General features: G+C 36.5%; 1 protein-coding gene across 1 annotated transcript; it reads right to left on the bottom strand.

The window, feature by feature from the left end:
- Nucleotides 1–1927: 1927 nt before the first annotated feature.
- LOC576503 (excitatory amino acid transporter 1) lies at nt 1928–21295 on the bottom strand. Its single transcript, XM_030996850.1, has 8 exons — nt 20848–21295; nt 20090–20340; nt 12440–12482; nt 7090–7385; nt 5782–6015; nt 3338–3532; nt 2799–2933; nt 1928–2273 (listed from the first exon to the last, which is right to left on the bottom strand). Exons 1-8 carry the CDS (start codon nt 21088–21090, stop codon nt 2084–2086), a joined length of 1587 nt encoding a protein of 528 aa, XP_030852710.1. The 5' UTR covers nt 21091–21295; the 3' UTR covers nt 1928–2083.
- Between the last annotated feature and the right edge of the window lie 216 nt (nt 21296–21511).

Here is a 21511-nt window from a genome sequence, read left to right as displayed (position 1 = left end):
TATTTTATTTGAGAAATATAGTTGAAAAAGTATCTTAACAATGAGCCTAAATGGAAGACCGTGATATAATGCATCTTGTTAGAATTTTGCCTGCCGAGAAACGATAAAATAGATTTGTATCAGAAATTAATTGACATGATGTACATTAATCGACTTGAAGTAAATTGGCGTACATTAATGGGAATCTTTGTTGAATATATACATTGCCAAAAGTACATCGTTGTTAATATTCAAATGCAACGTACATTTAGACAAATTTATTTCTTATATAATTATGTATTAATACGACAGGTCGTTCAATTTGCTGGTTTATCGTACTTACTGCTACTTGGCATGCTAACGAAGAGGGCGACATGACGGAAATGTTTGTCTCACTTACATATCATGGTACTGATTGCTTTTTATTAAAGAATACTTTGTGACGGTGTTTCATTTTTTTCTTCATCCATTTTCTGAAGTAATAATTGCAGGTTTCAAAAGAGTGACAAAACTTTATGAAGTTCGGAATAGGCAGTACTTTTGGTGAAGTGCAGCAAAGTGTAGTGTGTAATTAAGTTTTATGCAAGCCAATTAAATAGTTGAAATTTTCAGGGTGAATTCATTTCAAATAGAATGAACCAGGGGTATGTATTAAAGAAAAAGTAAGAAGAATGAACTATTTGGACTGATAAACGAACTAATCATGACATCAGGGTTAGTTAATAGTATCGTATTATATCAAAACTTAAGTTCAATCAAACAGGACGATAGAATATTCATCATCTTTGCGATTTAATTCAATTCAATTCGTTTATGTATGAAGCCTATATGTCAACTATGTAAAGAAAATAAGAAAATAGCAAAATATATACATATACTCTCATATAAAACGTTATATTATAATACACAGACAGTAATACATCGGATGAAAGACAACGCGATTACACACAGGATTTCTAGTGGGTATACACTGAGGCATTGAAATTGCTCTTGGCTTGATTACCCGAAAGTCTTTGCGATCGTGTTTGAAAGGAGAACAATGCATACTGATATAATACGTACAGTAGAAGAAACCCACAATCCCATTATTTTATAAGTTACAACAAAAAGTAACTAAAGATAAAGATAGTTGATTACAACGAAATAAAGTGAGCCTTATTTTACGTTCCTTCACCACCAATACAAGTATTCTAATTCCACTGATTATGCAAAATTCTGAGTACAACCATGATTTATGTATATTTCGTAGATCAAATTCGTAACGTAATCCGATAATTTACAATGTTTATTTTGAGCCATGTATAAAAGGTGAATACAATGATTTAAAATTCTTTTGTGCGTAATTAGATTGTAAGTTTTAATCTTGTACATGTATATTGTATTATACTTTATTATAATAATCATACATCGTTATTATGATCAGTAAACGAAAACTGATAGAAATAGTGATAGAAAAAATAAAGATTAAAATACAAAGACATCGACAATTCCTGTTGTGGTCACATGTAAAGGCCTGTATCATCTGACACACACTAGTACTTATGGGACTGGGACTTATTCCATTTATATTAAATCCTAATTTACCAAAATACATATAACATGAAGACGTAACAGAAAAATTGTATTTACAAAGTTTGCGTCTCATATGACCAACTTTTGAAAAATGATAGTGGTAATTCTTTTGCTCGACTGGATTTCACATTCCTCCAGTTCCAAATGTTTTTTAATATAATTGTGAACTTATCTTATCACTTTATTTCATCTTACTATATTCTTATGTAAGATTTATAAAATATATATTCATTTATTCAAGGAAGACGGTGAGCTGATTTTGAAGGGTTACAAAACAAATTTGTTTTATTTATCTTTATCATCATCATCATTATCATGTTATTATTACTATTCTTATCCTTTTTTTTTTAATTTTTTTTTTTTTTTGGGGGGGGGGGGAGGGGGGGGGGGGTTAGGGGTAGATTGCCAGAAGTTTAAATCAAGTTTGCTTTTGTTTAGGGTAAAATCTCTGATTTCGTTTTCATCAACTAAAATAGTGACTTATTCTGAATCCGGATACGAAGTCGTCTTCGAGACCGATAACGATGTCGCTTTACAAGCGTGTATCATCCCCAGAGATGTTACCGTCCATCTGGTCGAAGGGGACCTTCTTCTCGTCTTTGTAACCGTTGGTCAGCGCCTTCTCCTGGTCAATGCGGTCGAAGTCCTGTTTGGTGAAATGGTATATGATGCCACAACCGAACGAGTCGCCCTCTACGTTCACGGTGGTACGAACTCGGTCCCTGGGGAAAAAGGTCAAAAAACGTCATGATGACATCCCTCGAATCGTTAATTTTCACCAATAGATAGATTTGATGTATTCAATTTGTTAAACAGCGCGTTGAATCATAAGAATAGAAAATGGATTGCAAGAGCTCATAATAATGTTGGTATGTGAAACACTAATGTGAAAACCCAAACAGAAACACGTAACAGTAAATCTCTTATCTAGAACCTTCGAGAAAATGTCAAATTGATTTCTATGTTTCTGTTGCTGTCGTTGTTTCAACAACTTAGTCTCATATTTCATGAACCTTCCTAAATTCTATAATCGAAATAAACAAATTAGTAAGTTAAAACTATCCTTGATAATATGGATAGTACAATGTCCAAGGCTTTATATGCCTAATCTAAAGAAATGCTGAGGAGAGTGAGGCTGTGTACTCCGACGTTTCCAGATGAAGGCATAAATGAAAGGAACAGGGCCCTCCGTTAATTTTCCATCCGCGCCAAACAGGAATCATTTTCTTTTTAATTACGAAACTTACAAGAACCAATCAATGACGAGGATGAGAGTGATGTCATCGGCTGGCAGACCCACAGCGTTGAGTACAATCACCAAGGTTACCAGACCAGCTTGTGGCACGCCTGCTGCTCCAACACTAGCCAGTGTAGCTGTGATGCTGGGAGATAAAAAATAAACAGAGAGAAACTCACGATGAAGGGGTTAGAATCGTTACATATTTAAAGGGCACTTGAACATGGCATTGATACCCAATCTACCTGTGGATGTTGACATTCTAAGTGTGAAAAGGGTTATAATTTGGTTCTTCGGTCAACTAAGGGAGAGATTGAACGAAGCTAGATAGGTTTAACTTTGGCACAAAAAGATTTTTTAAACCCTGAAATCAATTTAAAAATAACATCCAAAGAGATTTCTATGATTGGTAGCTCTTGTTCAGTGAAACCATATTGTAACTGTCGTACAGATGAGGAACAATTTTCTTAAACAAATCACAGCTAAAACGTGAAAAAAGTCGTGGTATTTTTGTTAAAACTCCAGCAAAAATTATTTGCCAAGTTGTACCTGATGACGATGACGTCGACAGCGTCGAGGTCGAAGTCATTGACCTGGGCGATGAAGATGGCGGCCACGGCTTCGTAGAGGGCAGTACCATCCATGTTAATGGTTGCACCGATAGGCAGCACAAAGCGAGTTACTCGTTTGTCAATCTTGTTATTAGTCTCAAGACTGTTGATGGTTATCGGTAGAGTGGCCGAGCTGAAATGAAAACAGAAAAAGAAAGGTTATGAACAAGAATACCATTGGTGGGTTTCATCACGTTTAGATATAGGCCTACATGTTTACCAAAAAGCCTCTTTTTGCATTTGATGTTTTATTGGTCCTTTTTATATCAAATGAAATATACATAGTATCAACATAAATTATGATGGATCATTATAAAACATAAATGACTTGAAATGTACTCATGTCCAATCCACATTTGAAAAAAGAAAAAAATCAAAGACCAGTTGTCGATTACTAGTATTAAAGCTTATCTGTACTATTGTATAGGAGGGATCAGACTACTCTGCAAGGTCACTGGACAGGTAGTTATATCATCAACTCAGCTCTCAATTAACATAAGAAAAAGAGGATCATGGTAACCGATTAGGCATTGTTTTCTTTATAGAGGGAACAAGTGGCTACAAGTAGGACAGTGTGGCTTTAAGATATTACAAAAGGCAACCAGTGATAAGCAACGCCCATCAGAAAGAAATATCAATACAGAGAGCAGGCACCTTGCCAACTTACAGAAGAAGACAACAAGTAAAAGACGGAATCTTATTCCTACTGACCCTTCATAATGACTTCTCGTGAATATTGGGGGGGGGGGGGGGGATACGTTTTCACGAAATGTCCTGTAACCGACTACCCGAACCGACGCGAAGACCCGGCGGAACGAAGTAAGCCCAATGAAATATTGTGAAGAGCATGCTACTATTCAAGGACGTTCTATTATTGCCATGTTGAACAGAATGTAGTTTATAGGTAAAGGGGACAACCACAAAGCACCGTTATGTTTCGTCGACTTTGTGACGTCACGCTTCGACGAAACTCAATTAGTATTTCTTAAGGAACCCGCTGGGCATGATAGCACTCTGACAATAAACACAAAGTTCATTTTGATGAATAACAAGATTAACATAGACACATTTACATTAACATTAACACCAGCCACTTTGAGGCAAAAGAGTTTTAGACAATATTCATAAAGTACTTTGAACTTGATATGATAGACACGTGTTCAAGGCCACATTGCTTGTGACATGAACCATGTTTGTGTAACTTGCACTATTAGCAGGTGTTGACATCATGGTTATAAATATGGTATCAATATTTAAAAAATGCATGTCATTGTTACTACAGCATATTTTGCTTTAGTTACCCGTTTTCTGATTCGATTTGATTTGATTTGATGTGATTGATTTATTTGTCCACTCTATTTCCACTTTATTTATCAACAATTAAAATTATATATATAAACCATAGAGTATTGCAATAGAACAAATGAATTATACAAATAACGAATACTGATAATCATCAACGAAAAAAACTAAGCTTACAGAGTACATTTAAGTTCGAGAATAAGACAACAAATATCTGTGCTAACCATCCCAAGAACTCCGTTTTCTTGGTTGCTACGCAAACTGCGTTAAACAGTCTAAAACAGACGCAAACACTTCAATTTTGATTATCATATCATTCCATTTTATACTTTCTCAGAATATCCATGTCAGTTTTCATTTACCTGCATACATGAATTGGTTGACAAATTACTCCACACGACAGGAATGTCTTAATGTATATGAATCTATGTCACATTAATGCACGTGATTACGTGCATTATGTTTGAAAAGATGATATAGAAATGAATAAATCAATTATCCAATCAATTATGATTACCAGGGGGTGTTTCACAAAGTCTTTTTTCAAAGATAAATGACAAAGTCATTTTTTTTCCCTTTAAGTATTTGTATTAAGTTTTCGACTGATACTTTGTAATTATTTATTTTGTTAATTTGTAATATTATGTATATTTTGTATATTGTAAACTGGCCCCATGGAAGACCAGCAGCAACAATTATAGTTGCAGCTGAATATGGGCAACCAGCCGTATATTTGTATTTGTATCTGATTTTTTTATTATACGGAAATAAAAACAACAACAAAGTCAGTGACAAATCTACTGATAACCAATCAGATTTCACTAGCTTATAACAAAATCTGTCATTTGTCACTGATGCAAGTTTTGTGAACACCCCCCCCCCCCTGAAGTCAATTCAGTCAAACCTGCTTTAGTGACTATCTGTCTTCAAAGACCACCTGTTTCCCTTGAAAATTGTTTCTTACTGAAACATGTACTAAAGTAACCTGTCTACAAAGTCCAGTTTTTTGTGTTTCCTTGGGCGGTCGCTGTAGACAGGTTTGACTGTATTATCGTTAGAGTGAAAGCCCTGGGGGATTACCTTGAGGCGGTGGCGAAAGCCGTCACCATGGCAGGGGCCACGCCCTTGATGAAGACGAAGGGGTTGGAGCGGGTGAAGACGAGGTAGAGGAGGGGTAGGATGATGAACCCGTGGATGAGGAGGCCTAAGATGACGGTGGCCGAGTACATCCCGATCTGCTCGAACACAAGGGCCCAATCGTCCATGCTGAGGATCTTCCCCAAGACCAGGAAGAACACACCCACAGGGGATAGCCTAGCGAAAGAAGAGAGAGAGAGAGAGAGAGAGAGAGAGCAAAAAAACATATTCCAAGAATGATTATTAAAGAGAAGGTTACGTTCTGGGAACAGGTGAAAAATAATTTGTAAGCGTTATCATTGTATTATGCAAGTGTGGAAGAACATCAGATAACAAAATGTTCCCCGAAAAGCGTAGCTTTTCAAATTCCTTAATGTTCTAAATATGACATGAAACATCATAAAGATTGGGACGGATTTGTATGCCTCATTTTCGTGTAGTCCCATATACATCTTTCTGTGTACAGTGCTTGTAACTTTACCAAGATTGGGCCAATTTTGTTATCATTTTGATGATTTCAGAACCTTGTAGTACACACCAATACTTATAATTATATGCTAGATGATCAACCTGTTCTAATCGATCCACAACGTTTCTTTAACAATGCAATCGCATGACCAGAAATCAACTTTATCTTTAAACTGTAGAGGTTATTCTTGAACTCAATATTTACACGAGTATTGGTTATCAACACCATGAATCCATGCATTATACCTAAAGAACTAGCCTAACTACATGCACAATAACCATCAAAGGTATACCCTACGACACAATCACAAAGACTTTCGAGAAACCAACTCAAGAGAAATTCCAGTGCCTATTATACATCCCTTTATAGAAATCATGTTTGGATTGCTTGATATGATATTGTAATGTTTGCACATTTCGATAGGTGAAGCGTAAGGCTTTAAATATCAACAGTCTAATTTTCCGAAAGCTTTAGCGATCTTGTTATGTGTCTACAGAACCCATGGAGTTTGCAACATTGTTAACCTGTATATTAATCGAAACCCAAGCCCTAATCTCCTTTATTTGATCGAAACCCAAGCCCTTGTCCCCTTTCTTTAATCAAAACCCAACCCCTAACCCTATGACAAATTATGTATATGGTATAATTCTATTATTATTTATTTTTGCAGTGAATGAACAATAAAATAATTATAAACAAATAAATAAACAAAACTTTGCTTTAATGAAACAAATCCCTGAGTAATTTGTCGGACCACGTCGCATTACCGATTTACAACTTACCAGATGATGAAGCCGACCATGACCATGATGCACTCCATGATGGACTCGACGACGGCCTTGAAGGCTTCCCCCTTCTCACCCAGGCGGCCCAGAACGGCCCCGAAGACGCAGGAGAAAATGACCAGGCCGAGGATGTTGGACTTGAACTCGTAGCCACCTTGCGAGACGGTGATTGTCATCGGGCCCATCATGGTAGAGTTCATCATCGAGTCCGTCGCCATCATGTCCGTGCTGTTCATCATCATCGGCATCGTCGTCATCGGCTCGACGATCTGTGTGACCTGCCGTGTCTTGTACTAAAATGGTTAGAGGAAGATAAATAGATTAATTATTGATATAGCATGTACCTTTTCAGAATGTGGCACATGCTCCGGTAGAAATAATTATTGCTCCACGATACCCTAACCGAATTCTTTAATTCAACGTTAAACTAAACGGTAACCCTACCTCTAACCATGCTAATCCTAGACCTATCCAAAAACCCATTTGCAACCCTAGCCCTAACCCTAACCCAGCAGATAAATTGTCATAGGAGCATAATGATGTCGGAGCATGACATCTGAGCATGTCAATTTGACAGGCCTACATTCAAATGATGTGATCAATCTCATATTTGGTGAGATTTTATAACTATAGGAGTATTGCTAATAACGAAAACGGGGACAACAGAGTAAATTTAGTGATAGTTTCTACTAGTAAGCGAAATGAAGAGCAATACAAAAAGCCCCAAGAAATTGAAATATTCCCCCCCCCCCACGATGCTAGAAAGGCATGTGACGGGAGAAATGTTACAGGTTTATTTCAGCTACTTCTTTCCCAACTTTTCAAAATGATCATTTGCAGCAGAAACTGCCTCATTTTGCGTAATTCTTTTTGGCTTAGGTATGGTTGAAATTAATATTTCCTTGACCCTTGTTATAGCCCCTCCCCCTCCCCCGAATACACCATATCATTTCTGTTCTTATTTCGTAGAAGAATAAAATGATGAAGCAATTACATACAATCATACACATTAACATAGTAATGATGCACATAAAGATGGAAATATAATTGTGAGAGAAGAGAAGAGAAGAGAAAGAGATAGAGAGAGAGAGAGAGAGAGAGAGAGAGAGAGAGAGAGAGACTAATTATGGTTACTGATCTCTTTTATAATAAATCATAAGCATTTTCGAACTCCCTGTTTGATCCTAACATACTAATTCTTTTGGGGGTTTACCGGGTCAATATTTGTTGGATGCTTTGTGAATCAAATTCGCACCCGGTCCGTAATTATTTAATTAATTACGCTTCTTGAATTGTCATCTTGTGCGTTTCCTGTGTATTACAGCTCGTTTAGATTAGATTGTCAACTAATTTGGACAAAGCCTTTGTCTTTGTACAAATTCAATCCGTTGTCATCTATTATTATCCAAGGCTATTTTCAAAATTAATAAATGACTTGATTTTTGATGTTGATATAAATATGGACATTAATTTCATCATGTGTCAGTGTAGCATAAAGTGTTTCCGTTATTAAGGTCTTAGTATAAATTTAAGAGTTCTAAATAGTATTAAAAAGGTTGAAATTTTAAGCGGTGTTGTTGACAGAAATCCTAATCGTACTTGTTTCAAGAATTGCCAGCAGTCGAAAAAGAAGAAGATGGAAGTAAGTATTATTTGGAGGACTTTATAGGATTAGAGATAACTAACATGGATGCATTAAAGTTATTCGTGCATTATTTTTCTTCAAGACCCCTTCCCCCGAATACACCATATCATTTCTGTTCTTATTTCGTAGAAGAATAAAATGATGAAGCAATTACATACAATCATACACATTAACATAGTAATGATGCACATAAAGAGGGAAATATAATTGTGAGAGAAGAGAAGAGAAGAGAAAGAGATAGAGAGAGAGAGAGAGAGAGAGAGAGAGAGAGAGAGAGAGAGAGAGAGAGAGAGAGACAGAGAGAGAGAGAGAGAGAGACTAATTATGGTTACTGATCTCTTTTATATGCAGCTGTGCAGGTACCCTCGATATAATGAACCGCAGCTGTAAATCCTAGTAAATTATCGGTTTAATTAACACATTTCCTGGCTTAATCACTTTCCAACTCAACACACTCGATTTAAGAAATCCATTGCAGTACCCCGATAAAGGCTCATTGTATTATATCTTAATACCATTTTAGATCAAAGACGGAATAAATCATAAGCATTTTCGAACTCCCTGTTTGATCCTAACATACTAATTCTTTGGGGGGTTTACCGGGTCAATATTTGTTGGATGCTTTGTGAATCAAATTCGCACCCGGTCCGTAATTATTTAATTAATTACGCTTCTTGAATTGTCATCTTGTGCGTTTCCTGTGTATTACAGCTCGTTTAGATTAGATTGTCAACTAATTTGGACAAAGCCTTTGTCTTTGTACAAATTCAATCCGTTGTCATCTATTATTATCCAAGGCTATTTTCAAAATTAATAAATGACTTGATTTTTGATGTTGATATAAATATGGACATTAATTTCATCATGTGTCAGTGTAGCATAAAGTGTTTCCGTTATTAAGGTCTTAGTATAAATTTAAGAGTTCTAAATAGTATTAAAAAGGTTGAAATTTTAAGCGGTGTTGTTGACAGAAATCCTAATCGTACTTGTTTCAAGAATTGCCAGCTGTCGAAAGGAAACAAGATGGAAATTTGTAGTATGTATTTGGAGGACTCTATTATGATTACAGATAACTAACATGGATTCGTTATAGTTATTTGTGGATTTTTTTTCTTCAAGTCAATTAATTTTCAATCGCGTCTGATGAAATCTATCAGAAATGTAAGCCTTTGTTCTGATCATGCATGTCAATGAACGTTGCTTTTTCTTAAATGACTTCCTCTTTCACATTATGATACAATTTAAGTGAAATTTTGTCGTCATTTTTTTTTGCGAATTTGGGGCTCCCAACACTTTTTGAGAGGGGCTTTAAAGTTTGATATAATTCATGTGCAATAGTCCATTTAATTTTTGGCATTTGATACGGTAAACAGAAAAGTAGTAATTGTTACCATAAACTTTTTTAGAAAATGAAAGATTATTATGCATGTTAATTGGCGGATTATGGCTAAAATGTACAAATGCTTCTTCTTCTCCTCTTCTTCTCCTCCTCCTTCTCCTTCAATTCCTCCTCCTCCTCCACCACCACCTCCTCCTCCTTCTCCTTCAATTCCTCCTCCTCCTCCACCACCACCTCCTCCTCCTTCTCCTTCAATTCCTCCTCCTCCTCCACCACCACCTCCTCCTCCTTCTCCTTCAATTCCTCCTCCTCCTCCACCACCACCTCCTCCTCCTTGTTCTTGTTCTTTTTTTCTCCTCCTCCTTCTAATAGTTCTTCTTGTTCTCCTTGTTCTTGTTATTGTTCTTCTTCTTCCCTTTCCCTTCTTTTTTCTCCTTCTTTTTCTTGGGTCACTTTACAGGCCCAGATCAGTGCACAACGCAGGACCAGTGACCTGTTTCACAAATCCTTTTTTCAATGACACATGACAAAAATCAATGACAAATCTGTTGATAACCAATCAGAAGCAAGGATTTCACTAGCTTATATAACAAGAGCTGTCATTTGTCACTGATGACAAGTTTTGTGAAATGGGGCCCTGGTGTTTGGGTTGAACCTTTCCAGGCACTTTCAACCAAGTTAATTGATGCGGTCGTCGAAGGAACTTTAATTAGGATTAGGATCACACCACACTGCCTTCCGATTAGGCAGGGAGGGTAGCCCGCTCATTACAAGTCGATGTTCAGTATTTAAACAAATCTCTGTCATTTGCCGGGATTAGATTCATATCCGGTAGATTTCCTGATCAAATGAATTCGGGTAGTTTGGATTATAAACAAGTTCAGCGCCACATATCCAAAGAGCATCCCCTACTACGGTAGTGTTGATAAGACAAAACATTCAATAAATTGATACAATGGTAACGATAGTTGGAATGACCATGAAATGACTGACCGATACTGATTGCACATACCTGATTTTGAAGAAAAAGAGAGATTTTGATTTCTGTCAATTTCGCTGAGAGTGGTTCAAGTTTTTTTTAAATCGCTTTGATCTTTTAAAAAGATTTCTGTGTCAAAGAGTCAAATATTCGTTGGTAATCAATACGAAGTCTCAACAAGTGCGTTTCGAGATTACATCCCTCTAAACAAAATTTGTTTTAAGCATTTGCTCTGGACCATTTCTCACGTCCCTGACAGTCCCAGCTTTGAGCCTTTGCTTTCTTTTCAAACTTGTTAAACTCTAATTTTACCATGTTCTTCTTATAGGGAATCGTTGCCAATAATTTGCCATGAAATTTAAAAAAAAATATATATAAATCTTATGTGCTGTGCAATAAACGAGGTTATGCATGTACATTTTTTCTCTCTCTCCTCCATGATTTTCCTTATATTATTTTACACTGGGATTGCCCCAGATAAGCCTTTATTTTTGGGTGACCCCCCCCCCCCCACATTCAAATATCCAAGTGCGCATGCAGATATAGTTCTTACCGTTTCTTCTTTTCGTTTGTTCTTTTGATGTTCAATTGTTGAATATTTTTGATATACATTGTTTGTTTCTCTGTAATTGGTTTATCATGTATTTTGTATACATTATATTGCATTTTCTTGTTCTTAACTTTGAATGTGGAAATTAATAAATGAAATAAAATGAAATGAATTAATTTACCAAACTTCTAATGCAGAGCTATATCATCTGTTAAATGTATGTGGAACTAGGTAGGATAAATTGCTGGCTCATGAATAGAGGCTACAAATGCAAAACTCAAAAGAATTTGTCGCTAAATATAAATCATCCTTGGAACTTGTCCCAAACATGGTGAAAACATCAGCGTTGAACCCCGTTTTGGTTCCCCAGTGAAGAATAGACCTATGATTGGAACAGAATAAACAAATCTACTTGTCTATTCAAACAGTCGATACAATACATTTTTTTACGATTGGAAAGATTTATCAACTTCGTCCTGATTCTGTGGTTATCATGGTATTATGGTCATTTAGTTCCACGGTTGGATTCCCTCGGTCAGGTGGCCTTAGAATTCGCGCCATTTTCCCAGCACCGGGTCTCACGCATCTGGCAAGTTGGTTTAACATAATCCTACTTCGTGATATCCAAAATTTGAATTCATGATTTCAAGAATTCGATTATTGATATCAAGGAATAACTTCCTGTCCTGTAGTTAACGAATGAGAATTCTATATTATCAAGAACTGAGTTATCGCAAATTGTAATAAACCAAAAGTAAATAAATACAATCTAGCTTGGTAATTAATCATTTCAGTTAATGAATTAGTATATTGAACGATGAACAGATTACTTACGGTTCTGAAGGTGGCCTCGATAATGTTTGGAGGAAACATCATTCTGTTGAAGGAAGCAGAATGCCATAGTAAATTTATTATAATTTAACATTAATAGATAGTATAATGGTGTTCGGAACAATTTAACCTCATGTACATGGTTCAAAAGTTCATGATTTAATACGGAGCAATACGCTTCTGAAGGTGGCCTCAATAATGTTTGGAGGAAACATCATTCTGTTAAAGGAAGCAGAGTACCAACGTAAATTTATTACAATTTAACATTAATAGATATCTATCCTCTCATTATGAAAGGTCCCGGGTTCGATCTTTGCTTGGTGCTTACATCATTGGACAAGATGTTTCACCCACATTTTCCCTCTCCGACACAGGTTTATAGTTTTAAGTTTCAAGATTATTTGTTCCACATTTTACACTAAATATAGACAGACATATACAATCCAAATTATATTCATATATATATATATATATATATATATATATATATACATATATATCATACATGTAGTATGAGCACGTCTCAATGATACTCAATTCATATGATAGATTAAGTAGAATATGAGAAACCTATTTAAAAAGCAGTGCTGGTATATTATAGGTTCCAGATAAAATAGACATTGTAGATGAAAAACCGTAGCAGTGGAGAAAGACGTAGTTTAGAGAAGGAATTTAAATCACAATGGAATAAAGAAATTTGTATACAAATGTATTAATCGGTATATTTATAAATGGGTACTTGGCAATGACAGGGTAATGATTATCGCATCTGTATCTGTATCTGTATTAATACAGAAGAAGCTACCCGGGGTAAATGAGATAATTGAATTTATAGTTAAAACAAATAATCTATATAGGCCTATACCAACATGTTTTGTAGGAAAACAACGTTTAGAACAGCAATAAGTCAATAAATTGCAAGTGGAACATATAGCGTATAGCGGTTGTGAGATACAAGTCTACCTCGGTGAGTACAAATTATGTACGGCACAATGCCAAGAAAAAAAAGCAAATCTCGATGACAAAAGAAGAATAAATATGTATCAGTGCTCACGGCTAAGACCTTGAGGGGCCTTAACGGGCAGTTTCGATGTTTTGTTTATTTTATTTTCCCATACACCTGTATCAAATTTTTCCTTTATGTTACGATAAGTTACAGTGATGGTGATTTTGCACATATTCCATGAGGATTCAAGCCAAGTCTTACACTCCAGAGAAGAAAAGTGACATTTATGTTAGATTTATATGTACAAAACGGATGAAGAAAAGTGAGGAGCTGACGTCACCAACTTGCTAATACAGCTAATGTGATACATAGCACTGTTTCATTATGCTTAAGTTTAAAATTCCATAACATTCTTATTTTTTATCCGATTTTGATGAAACTTTCCCTGTTTTGTTTTTTAATTTTCTCTTTTTATTCTAGTCAACTTGCAAATAGGAAGGACTATTCATAAGGCCTATATGTTTCATGGCTTGGTCTTTGATACGTTAGCATTGAGGCTTTGGGCCTCGTCTACAACACTACTGTGTATCATGCCTTTTTTATTGTGTTATATTCCATGCGTAATACAAAATGCAAACAAAACACGTTTTTAAGTCAGTGCATGTATTTATCTTCACAGTGGGCATTATTTCTCCCCTTTTTATTACTTTGTCATGATATTTGTATTATTTATGCGATTACAAGGACGTAAGTCAAGGAAGTGAAACAATTACAAATGCATTTTAGACATGATACTGTGACTTTTCAACCTCCTACTATTTTTGTTTGAACTGTTGAAAAGGATCGTGGTTTAAAGATTAAAGATTATGTAGAGCGAATAACATGAATATAGCGCTGAGTTCTGGCAATGCTGGACTAATAATATTATTTTGAGAGAGAGAGAGAGAGAGAGAGAGAGAGGAAGCGATTGGGAAAGGCTGATTGTGTATACGACATAAGAATGGATTGTGTTTATTGGAAAGATCAAAATGATATAAATTTTGCTGAAAATCACTTGCCCTGCACACCGAAATGGGCATATGGGACTACACACACACATTTGGACGAGGTTTTGTCAGCTATTTCTTGTTATATTCCGACTTTGGGGGCATTTTAAGAACAATCCGTCTCAGCAGACATCAATACATGTACTTCTAAACTGACACGAATCTCGCAATAATATTATTTGTCATCTTTTCCAAAACTCAACCTTCCCTGCATACCCGGATGCAGATACAGAAGAGTTTACTGTGGTTTTTTGAAATAAGATAAATCAATTTGAACAGAGAGTGACATGTTGATAAATGGTGGGAGTATTCTTTTCTTCTAATGTTTGTAAGATTGAATAAATATTTGATTTTACTTCTACTCGGCTCCAAGTTCCTTTTGTGATGCACAAGGGTGCTGAATAGAAACTGGTTATGGTGATCAGACGTCATTGTTTGAGGAGAAGGTTTTCCCCCTGCATGCGCAGACATTCCGAGTGCCAGAGTGCAGTGCCTGGTACCATTTATTGTGACGTATGCAGCTATCACCACTATTGTTATTATCAATGCATTACTTTTACCAGTCATAACAATCTCATAACGTTTCTCAATAGAATTGCACTTCCGCGTTTTAGGCAATTTACTGACTTTCGTCTTTCTTTTGCTCTCAGGAGTTTTAATAATTAGGCCAGAGACGCGATAGTAACATATCCCTGAATGGGTCTACAAGTATGTGACAAGTGCAGTGACAACAAAACTCAAAATTAACATGATTTGTCTTTATTACAACAGCGACATATATAATGTTCAATTGGCTTGCCATATCTGCTGAAATATATTCGATAAAAGTGAAATTTATCATCAACCATCCAAGTTGTTTAAATACATTTTTGTTCACATACTTTTATTTTTTAAAGACCAAACCTTCACAATCTCATGCAATATGCACATATTAACATGGCTATCTCAATAAACAGAATCTAGCTTCAGCTCTGCTGCGTTTTTCTTAACCTTCAGTTTCAGTTCAGTTTCAGTTTCAGTTTATTTTCATATTTCTCACATGTTGTATAGTACATCATTACATATAGCATGTTACATTTAGAACTCATTTTAGGATGCGTTTATACAAAAAAAAAAAAGAATGATACATAAGATTTATTGCCCATAATTCTGCTTATTGTAAAAAAATTCTCCTGCTTCTCATAAACATCTTTTCACAACTTACGAATTGTAAAAAAAAACACTAAAGATGTAAGAACATTTTGATAGATACTAGACTTTGATCTTTATTTATTGCTTCATCACGATACGCAATAATAGAAGCAGTTGATCTGGGGCGTAAAATGCACGCGGGAACAGCAATCAGTGTTTTGAAATTATGTGAGAAAAGTAAATAATATAGCATTCGATTGCTAGGTACAATGCACAAAGTTGGGGGCATTTCATTGCGGTACAGACAGCGAAAAGTCCCGTATAAATGGTGACGAGATACAATTGAAATGGACGAATGCATACAAACTAAGCCATTATTCAATGGAATTTGAGGAGTGCCGTCTCTTTTTCAAAACAAATTCACGAAGTCTGCAAAATAGATTTGAACTTTACTCTTCAATTAAATTTGTCTATGCTCTCCATATGTTTTATTTCTCAAAAGATTTAGTACACGAATTGGAAGGACAAAAAGAAAAAAAAAGTTATCATACGACTTTTTCCTAGAACTGCATTGTATTCAATATCTTGATATTTGTATTTTGTTGGACATGACAATAATGAAATGAAATGAAAAAGTTGTTTACAGTTAAAGATGAATACGATTCCTGTTCATGCGATTACATTGTGAGACAAAATGTCTGGAACGATTGGGAAAAAGTACATCGGAGTTGGTGTATGCTGTGAAGTTTTGAAATGATAAAAAAGGGAAAAGACATGGATCCAATCATACATAATTATATGCGTTTAATATCTGCTGCAAACTTTTGAGATATTTTTCGTCATTTTTTTCAATTTGAGGGTATTTGCAGAACAATCCCTTCTATTAAAGGGGGCATTTACAGATAATTTCCCCCAAAACTGACACACAAAGAACGAGAAAGCTCACAAATTATGTTTAACCCTAACCAGCTGAGAACAAAACCTTATCTTTGACATTTAGTGTATCATCCATGCACGAAGTTAATTCGGGCATTTGGTCAATCGTGGTAGCTGAACTTTCAACTGACAGATTCGGGGTTCGAATCTCTGCTCGGTGCCTAAGTACCTAGTACTTTATCTACAGTTTTCTCTTTCCACCCAGGTGTTAAGTAGGTGTACCTGGTAGGATTTTTTCCTTGAAATACACTGCATGTGCGGTGATGAGAGCCGCCGGGGTTTAAGCTGTATGGAACTATTAAAGGTAAAGACTAGTTTTGGAAACGCCTCCCTCTCAAAAAAAAGTGAAATGGAAGCTCTTATTACCAATCATTTGAAAGAATATGTTTTGACTAATACGTGATGATACAAATTTAGCCGAGAAGCCGCCTAGTAATTGATATATTTGGTAAATTAGTATATCTATTTGGACCTGATAGATATCGCCCACATGTCGCGTAGTCCCATATACATCTTTCTGTGTACAGCGCTTTTAACTTTACCAAGACTGGACCAAATTTCTTATCATTTTGATGATTCCAGAACCTTGCAGTACACACCAATACTTATATGCTAGATGATCAACCTTTTCTGATCGATTCCACGTTTCTTTCACAATGCAATCGCATGACTAGAACTGATCTTTATCTTTAATATCCAACCTCTTTGGAAGCGCATAGGCATGTTAATATACCACCACTTGCTATGCGATATACACAACGGTTTAACTTTGTACTTGATCTATGCGGTTAATCAAGATTATATTCATGGTAAAGCAGTATAATGAAAAGTTTTTTTTTTCTCAGCGTCTAACCCCCCCCCCCCCCCCACCCCCCCCCCCCCCCTCTTCACACACTGATGTCATCTCGCTTTAGATAGAAGTGTTGATTGTTTTATACAATAATTCTAGTAAAGGTAATCAATTTCCTTCAGGTTTCAAATCCTTTTTGCTGCAGTTCAAGAGTTCATATCGACCTTCGAATGATTCTATTATGAAACAGGATGTTTTACAAATGTTTTCAGTTTCATTTAAAGATTTAAATAAAAAGAATCCATAACCACAACCATTGTTGCAGCGATGCTCTTCTTCCTACCAACACGGAAATAGACAATATTCCAAACATTCGACTTCATATCCTTATAGGAAGATACTCTCTCTCTCTCTCTCTCTCTCTCTCTCTCTCTCTCTCTCTCTCTCTCTCTCTCTCTCTCTCTCTCTCTCTAAAAAGTGAGAAAGATTGAGAAAGAGAGAGCGATGGGAGGGGGACACACACATGCACATAGAGACAGACAATTTGTAAAAGGCTTCAATATCAGTTTAACATGCAAATAATATCCATTCAAAGGTTAAAATATCAAAATGAAAGAAGAACAAAAATGAAAGACAACTATTGGATTCTCAATGCCAACTTTTGAATTAAAGGGCATGTGTGATTGCAAACCTTGAATATATGATTTGAAAGGTCAAACTACGACAAAAGTGCAATCGTAAAACTATTGGTATTGAATACAAATGCATTCGAAATTCCGTTTGTTTGATGACTTCAAAGCAATGATTAATTCCCTCTTCTTTCATGGATCAAGGGGTACCTATATAGTTGACTCGGCAAGCTCCGTTCTGTTTCACCAGGCCTCGAGTATTGACATTTTTCAGAATTTGTGTATTTTATGATTCGTTATTATAAAGAGGAACTTTGGGTTCAAGAATATGGCCGAGTATTGGATCTTACGAAATGCAATTCTCTGGTTGTTGTTGTTGACAAGATTCACGGGCCAAGGTGCATCATAAACACAATAGATTTATGATGGTTTAGAATGCTAAATAGACAAACTTTTCGCAAGGTAAACAGGTACCACTCCTTTGTCTTCTTTTTAAATGCATCATCGAGATTTCAAATGCGTTCTGATTGTATCTTTATAATTCTATTTTCAATGATTTTTAGTATTCAATGAAAGAACGATAGCTGCATGATTTTTTCTTCTTCAAGGTACATCCTTTTCATTGGTAAAAGAACCTTATATTGTGCGTCAAAACTCCATCTCAGGATTAAAATACGATTCCGCACTTGTATTGTGAATATGTACAAGACCTTTTGTTTTAATCGAGTTAAAAGTTGCGATCTAATAAACCATCACAATATCCAAAGATTAGCAAATTGATGCAATTAAATAATAGTAAAAAGCGGCATAAACATTATGTATAAGTTTTATTCTATGACAGGACCCACGCTACACCCCTAGTACGACCAGCGCTGGCCCGCCAATGATACAGGTGCCCTCTTAAATGGCTGGGCCCACGTTACACCAAGTGCCCCCTAATGTTTCACTCAGGCTAAGATAACAACAAGTGTACAACAGCTGACGTCACGTGATGTTTGTAAACGAGTATGAAAGTTGAACTACTTGGAAACCTTCCTTTAATGTTATCGTAGTTCTTCGTCCCTTTTCGATGAAATATATTTGACGCATTTCCTTATCATTTCCCCACTTCCTACATTACGGAGATCCACATAATTATGATTTAAAAGTGACATGGGTTCATTTAGCATATTTAATATCTTCATTACAGGTTTATTTATAAAGAATAACGTATAATCATTGGCAGTTTCACTTTTGTTTTACTGGAAGGCCGGACACTTATGATAATAATAGCACATTGGCTGTGTACAAGGAAATGCTTATTGATAAAAAAGGAAAGAAAGGAACTTGAAGCGATGAACAAGTTTCTAACTGACTAGATGCCCATAAAGGAATACATTTCAAGATAATGTCCCTATAATACAGTACTTATCATGTATAAACATTGTAAACTGTTGTAACCGTTGCAATTCAGTCTTTGGACTGCGAGAATGGATAATATTCAATATAAACCTTCAATCAATCAATCAATATGATATGATTGATCTACTTCACTTTCTCTTCTTCTAGTTTTGTTTTAAAGGTTTCAGCTTTCTATCCATAAAAACGGCCGACGAAGAAGTCACATTAACTCATTCCACAGTCGAAATGAAATATGGAAATGAAATCACTAACTATAATGGGAGGGGGCGGATCCAGGATTATACCAATGAGGGGGCTCAAATACGAAAAATCTCTGACATGATCCCCTCCCGCAAAACCAATCAATCACACTGTTCATGTCTACTAAAAAATTATGGGGAAAAATCTGTCCAAAAGGGCACCAAAACACACATTCAGGGGCCGGGTGGGTTTGCTTCAGGTATGTCACATTGAGATTTACAAGTAGTATGGTCGGTTGTGATCTCTTGTGCCATATTTACCAAATCATTTGATTAAGGCTATCAACAGAAAAACAAGAAAAGAAAATGAATTCGGCATTCCCTCATATACAAGATAGCCAAGACTCTCAAAAATCAACTTCAGGCATTTCAGGAAAGCCTTGCCCATTACTTTTGACATGTGCAAACACTACGATGTCGTATCACGTACCGCGCAAATACGTTATATTGCATATACAATGGGGTGTTGAAATGGCCCTCGAATTGTTTCTCGAAAGTCTTTGCGACCCCGTTGAGTGAAGATGACTTGACTTACCGTAGCAGATCAAGGAAAGCATCGGCCGTGTTGACCTCCTCAACCGGTCCTGCGGTATCGATTTCGTCCTTGCTTCTTCCGCGTGCCCCTGGACGAATCGACATCACGAGGATGATCCCGAGAATGACGGCGATGAAGGTGGTCGTGAAGTAGTAGAGGACAGCTCGGAGACCCAGCTTGCCCGAGGCTTGCCTGTCAAGCGACGCCATACCGGCGATGAGGCTGGTAACGACCAGTGGAATGATCATAACCTGATGAGTGGAAAGGAAACATCAACCTCATCGAAAAATTTAACAGGTTTCATAAACATGCATGATATTTGGAAATGTAAATTTAAAGACGAGGTACTTGAAATAGATAACGAGAAAATAAACCTTAACAAGAACCACGTATTTTGTCTTGTTGCACTCTACCTCGAAGTCCCACTCTCACCCTCCCCCTCCCTCTCTCTCTCTCTCTCTCTCTCTCTCGCTCTCTTTCTCTCTCTATCTCCTCCCCTGTACCTCTACAACCCCTACCCCTCTCTCCTCCCCAAATATAACATGTACCCTCTTTCTCTTTCTTTTCATACCTCCAAACTCTCCGCCCCTTTCTTCTCCTCTCTCATTATCACCCTTTTTACTCATCACTAATTATTTTATGCTCAGGTATTGTCTTATTGTCTCACTTGGTTGTCTCAACGTGGTATAGATGTTAAGTTTAAAAGTATTTTGTTCATATGAAATAGATCTTTGAAAAAGGAAACTGGCTTGCCATACCTTCAGCATGTTGAGGAAGATTGTCCCGGGGAAGCTGATAAACTTGATCTCGTCCGAGGTGAAGTCGCGATCGGATCCCAGCTTGACACCGAACCCGACGGCGCAGCCGAGGATGAGCGAGAGGATCATAAGAATTAGGAGAAGGTTGTTGAACAGAAACTGCGTGAATTTCTGACAGAATGATTTGCTCTCCGACCGCGGCATCTCCACTTCGTGGTTAATTCCCATTTCTGTGTCTGCCATTTTGTTAATGTTGGCTTCGCAACTAGAAGATTATCAATTTGCTTGAAGCTCTAGAACCTTCAACAACGAAACTGTGAGTGAAAAAACTTTTCACTATATATTCCGCCACCACAAAGTATGACAGACGAATGGATCTTCCCAGTTTTCTAAGCGTGATGTTTTCGGAGAGCGCTACACTCGACTTGTGGAAGCGAGCGATGAGTTCTAAACTTCTGTTGCGAGCCAGAGCGCGAGAGAGACGAATGCATAGGCGTACTAGTATTGAATTCACCTTGCGCGCACACATAAAAACTTTCCGAAGATTCTGAAACCTGTTCAGAGTCATTAATTGCGCATGCGCCTCGGTCATGCGTCATGCGAGCGTCGATAATTTCATGCTTTTGTCTGACATCATGTTTTCATTCAATAACTAACACATTTT

Source organism: Strongylocentrotus purpuratus, unplaced genomic scaffold (assembly GCF_000002235.5).
Source record: "Strongylocentrotus purpuratus isolate Spur 01 unplaced genomic scaffold, Spur_5.0 spur5_scaffold_3, whole genome shotgun sequence".
NCBI classification, from domain to species: domain Eukaryota; kingdom Metazoa; phylum Echinodermata; class Echinoidea; order Camarodonta; family Strongylocentrotidae; genus Strongylocentrotus; species Strongylocentrotus purpuratus.
Note: the sequence above shows the minus strand (reverse complement) of the source record. Positions and strands in the feature narration are given on the sequence as shown.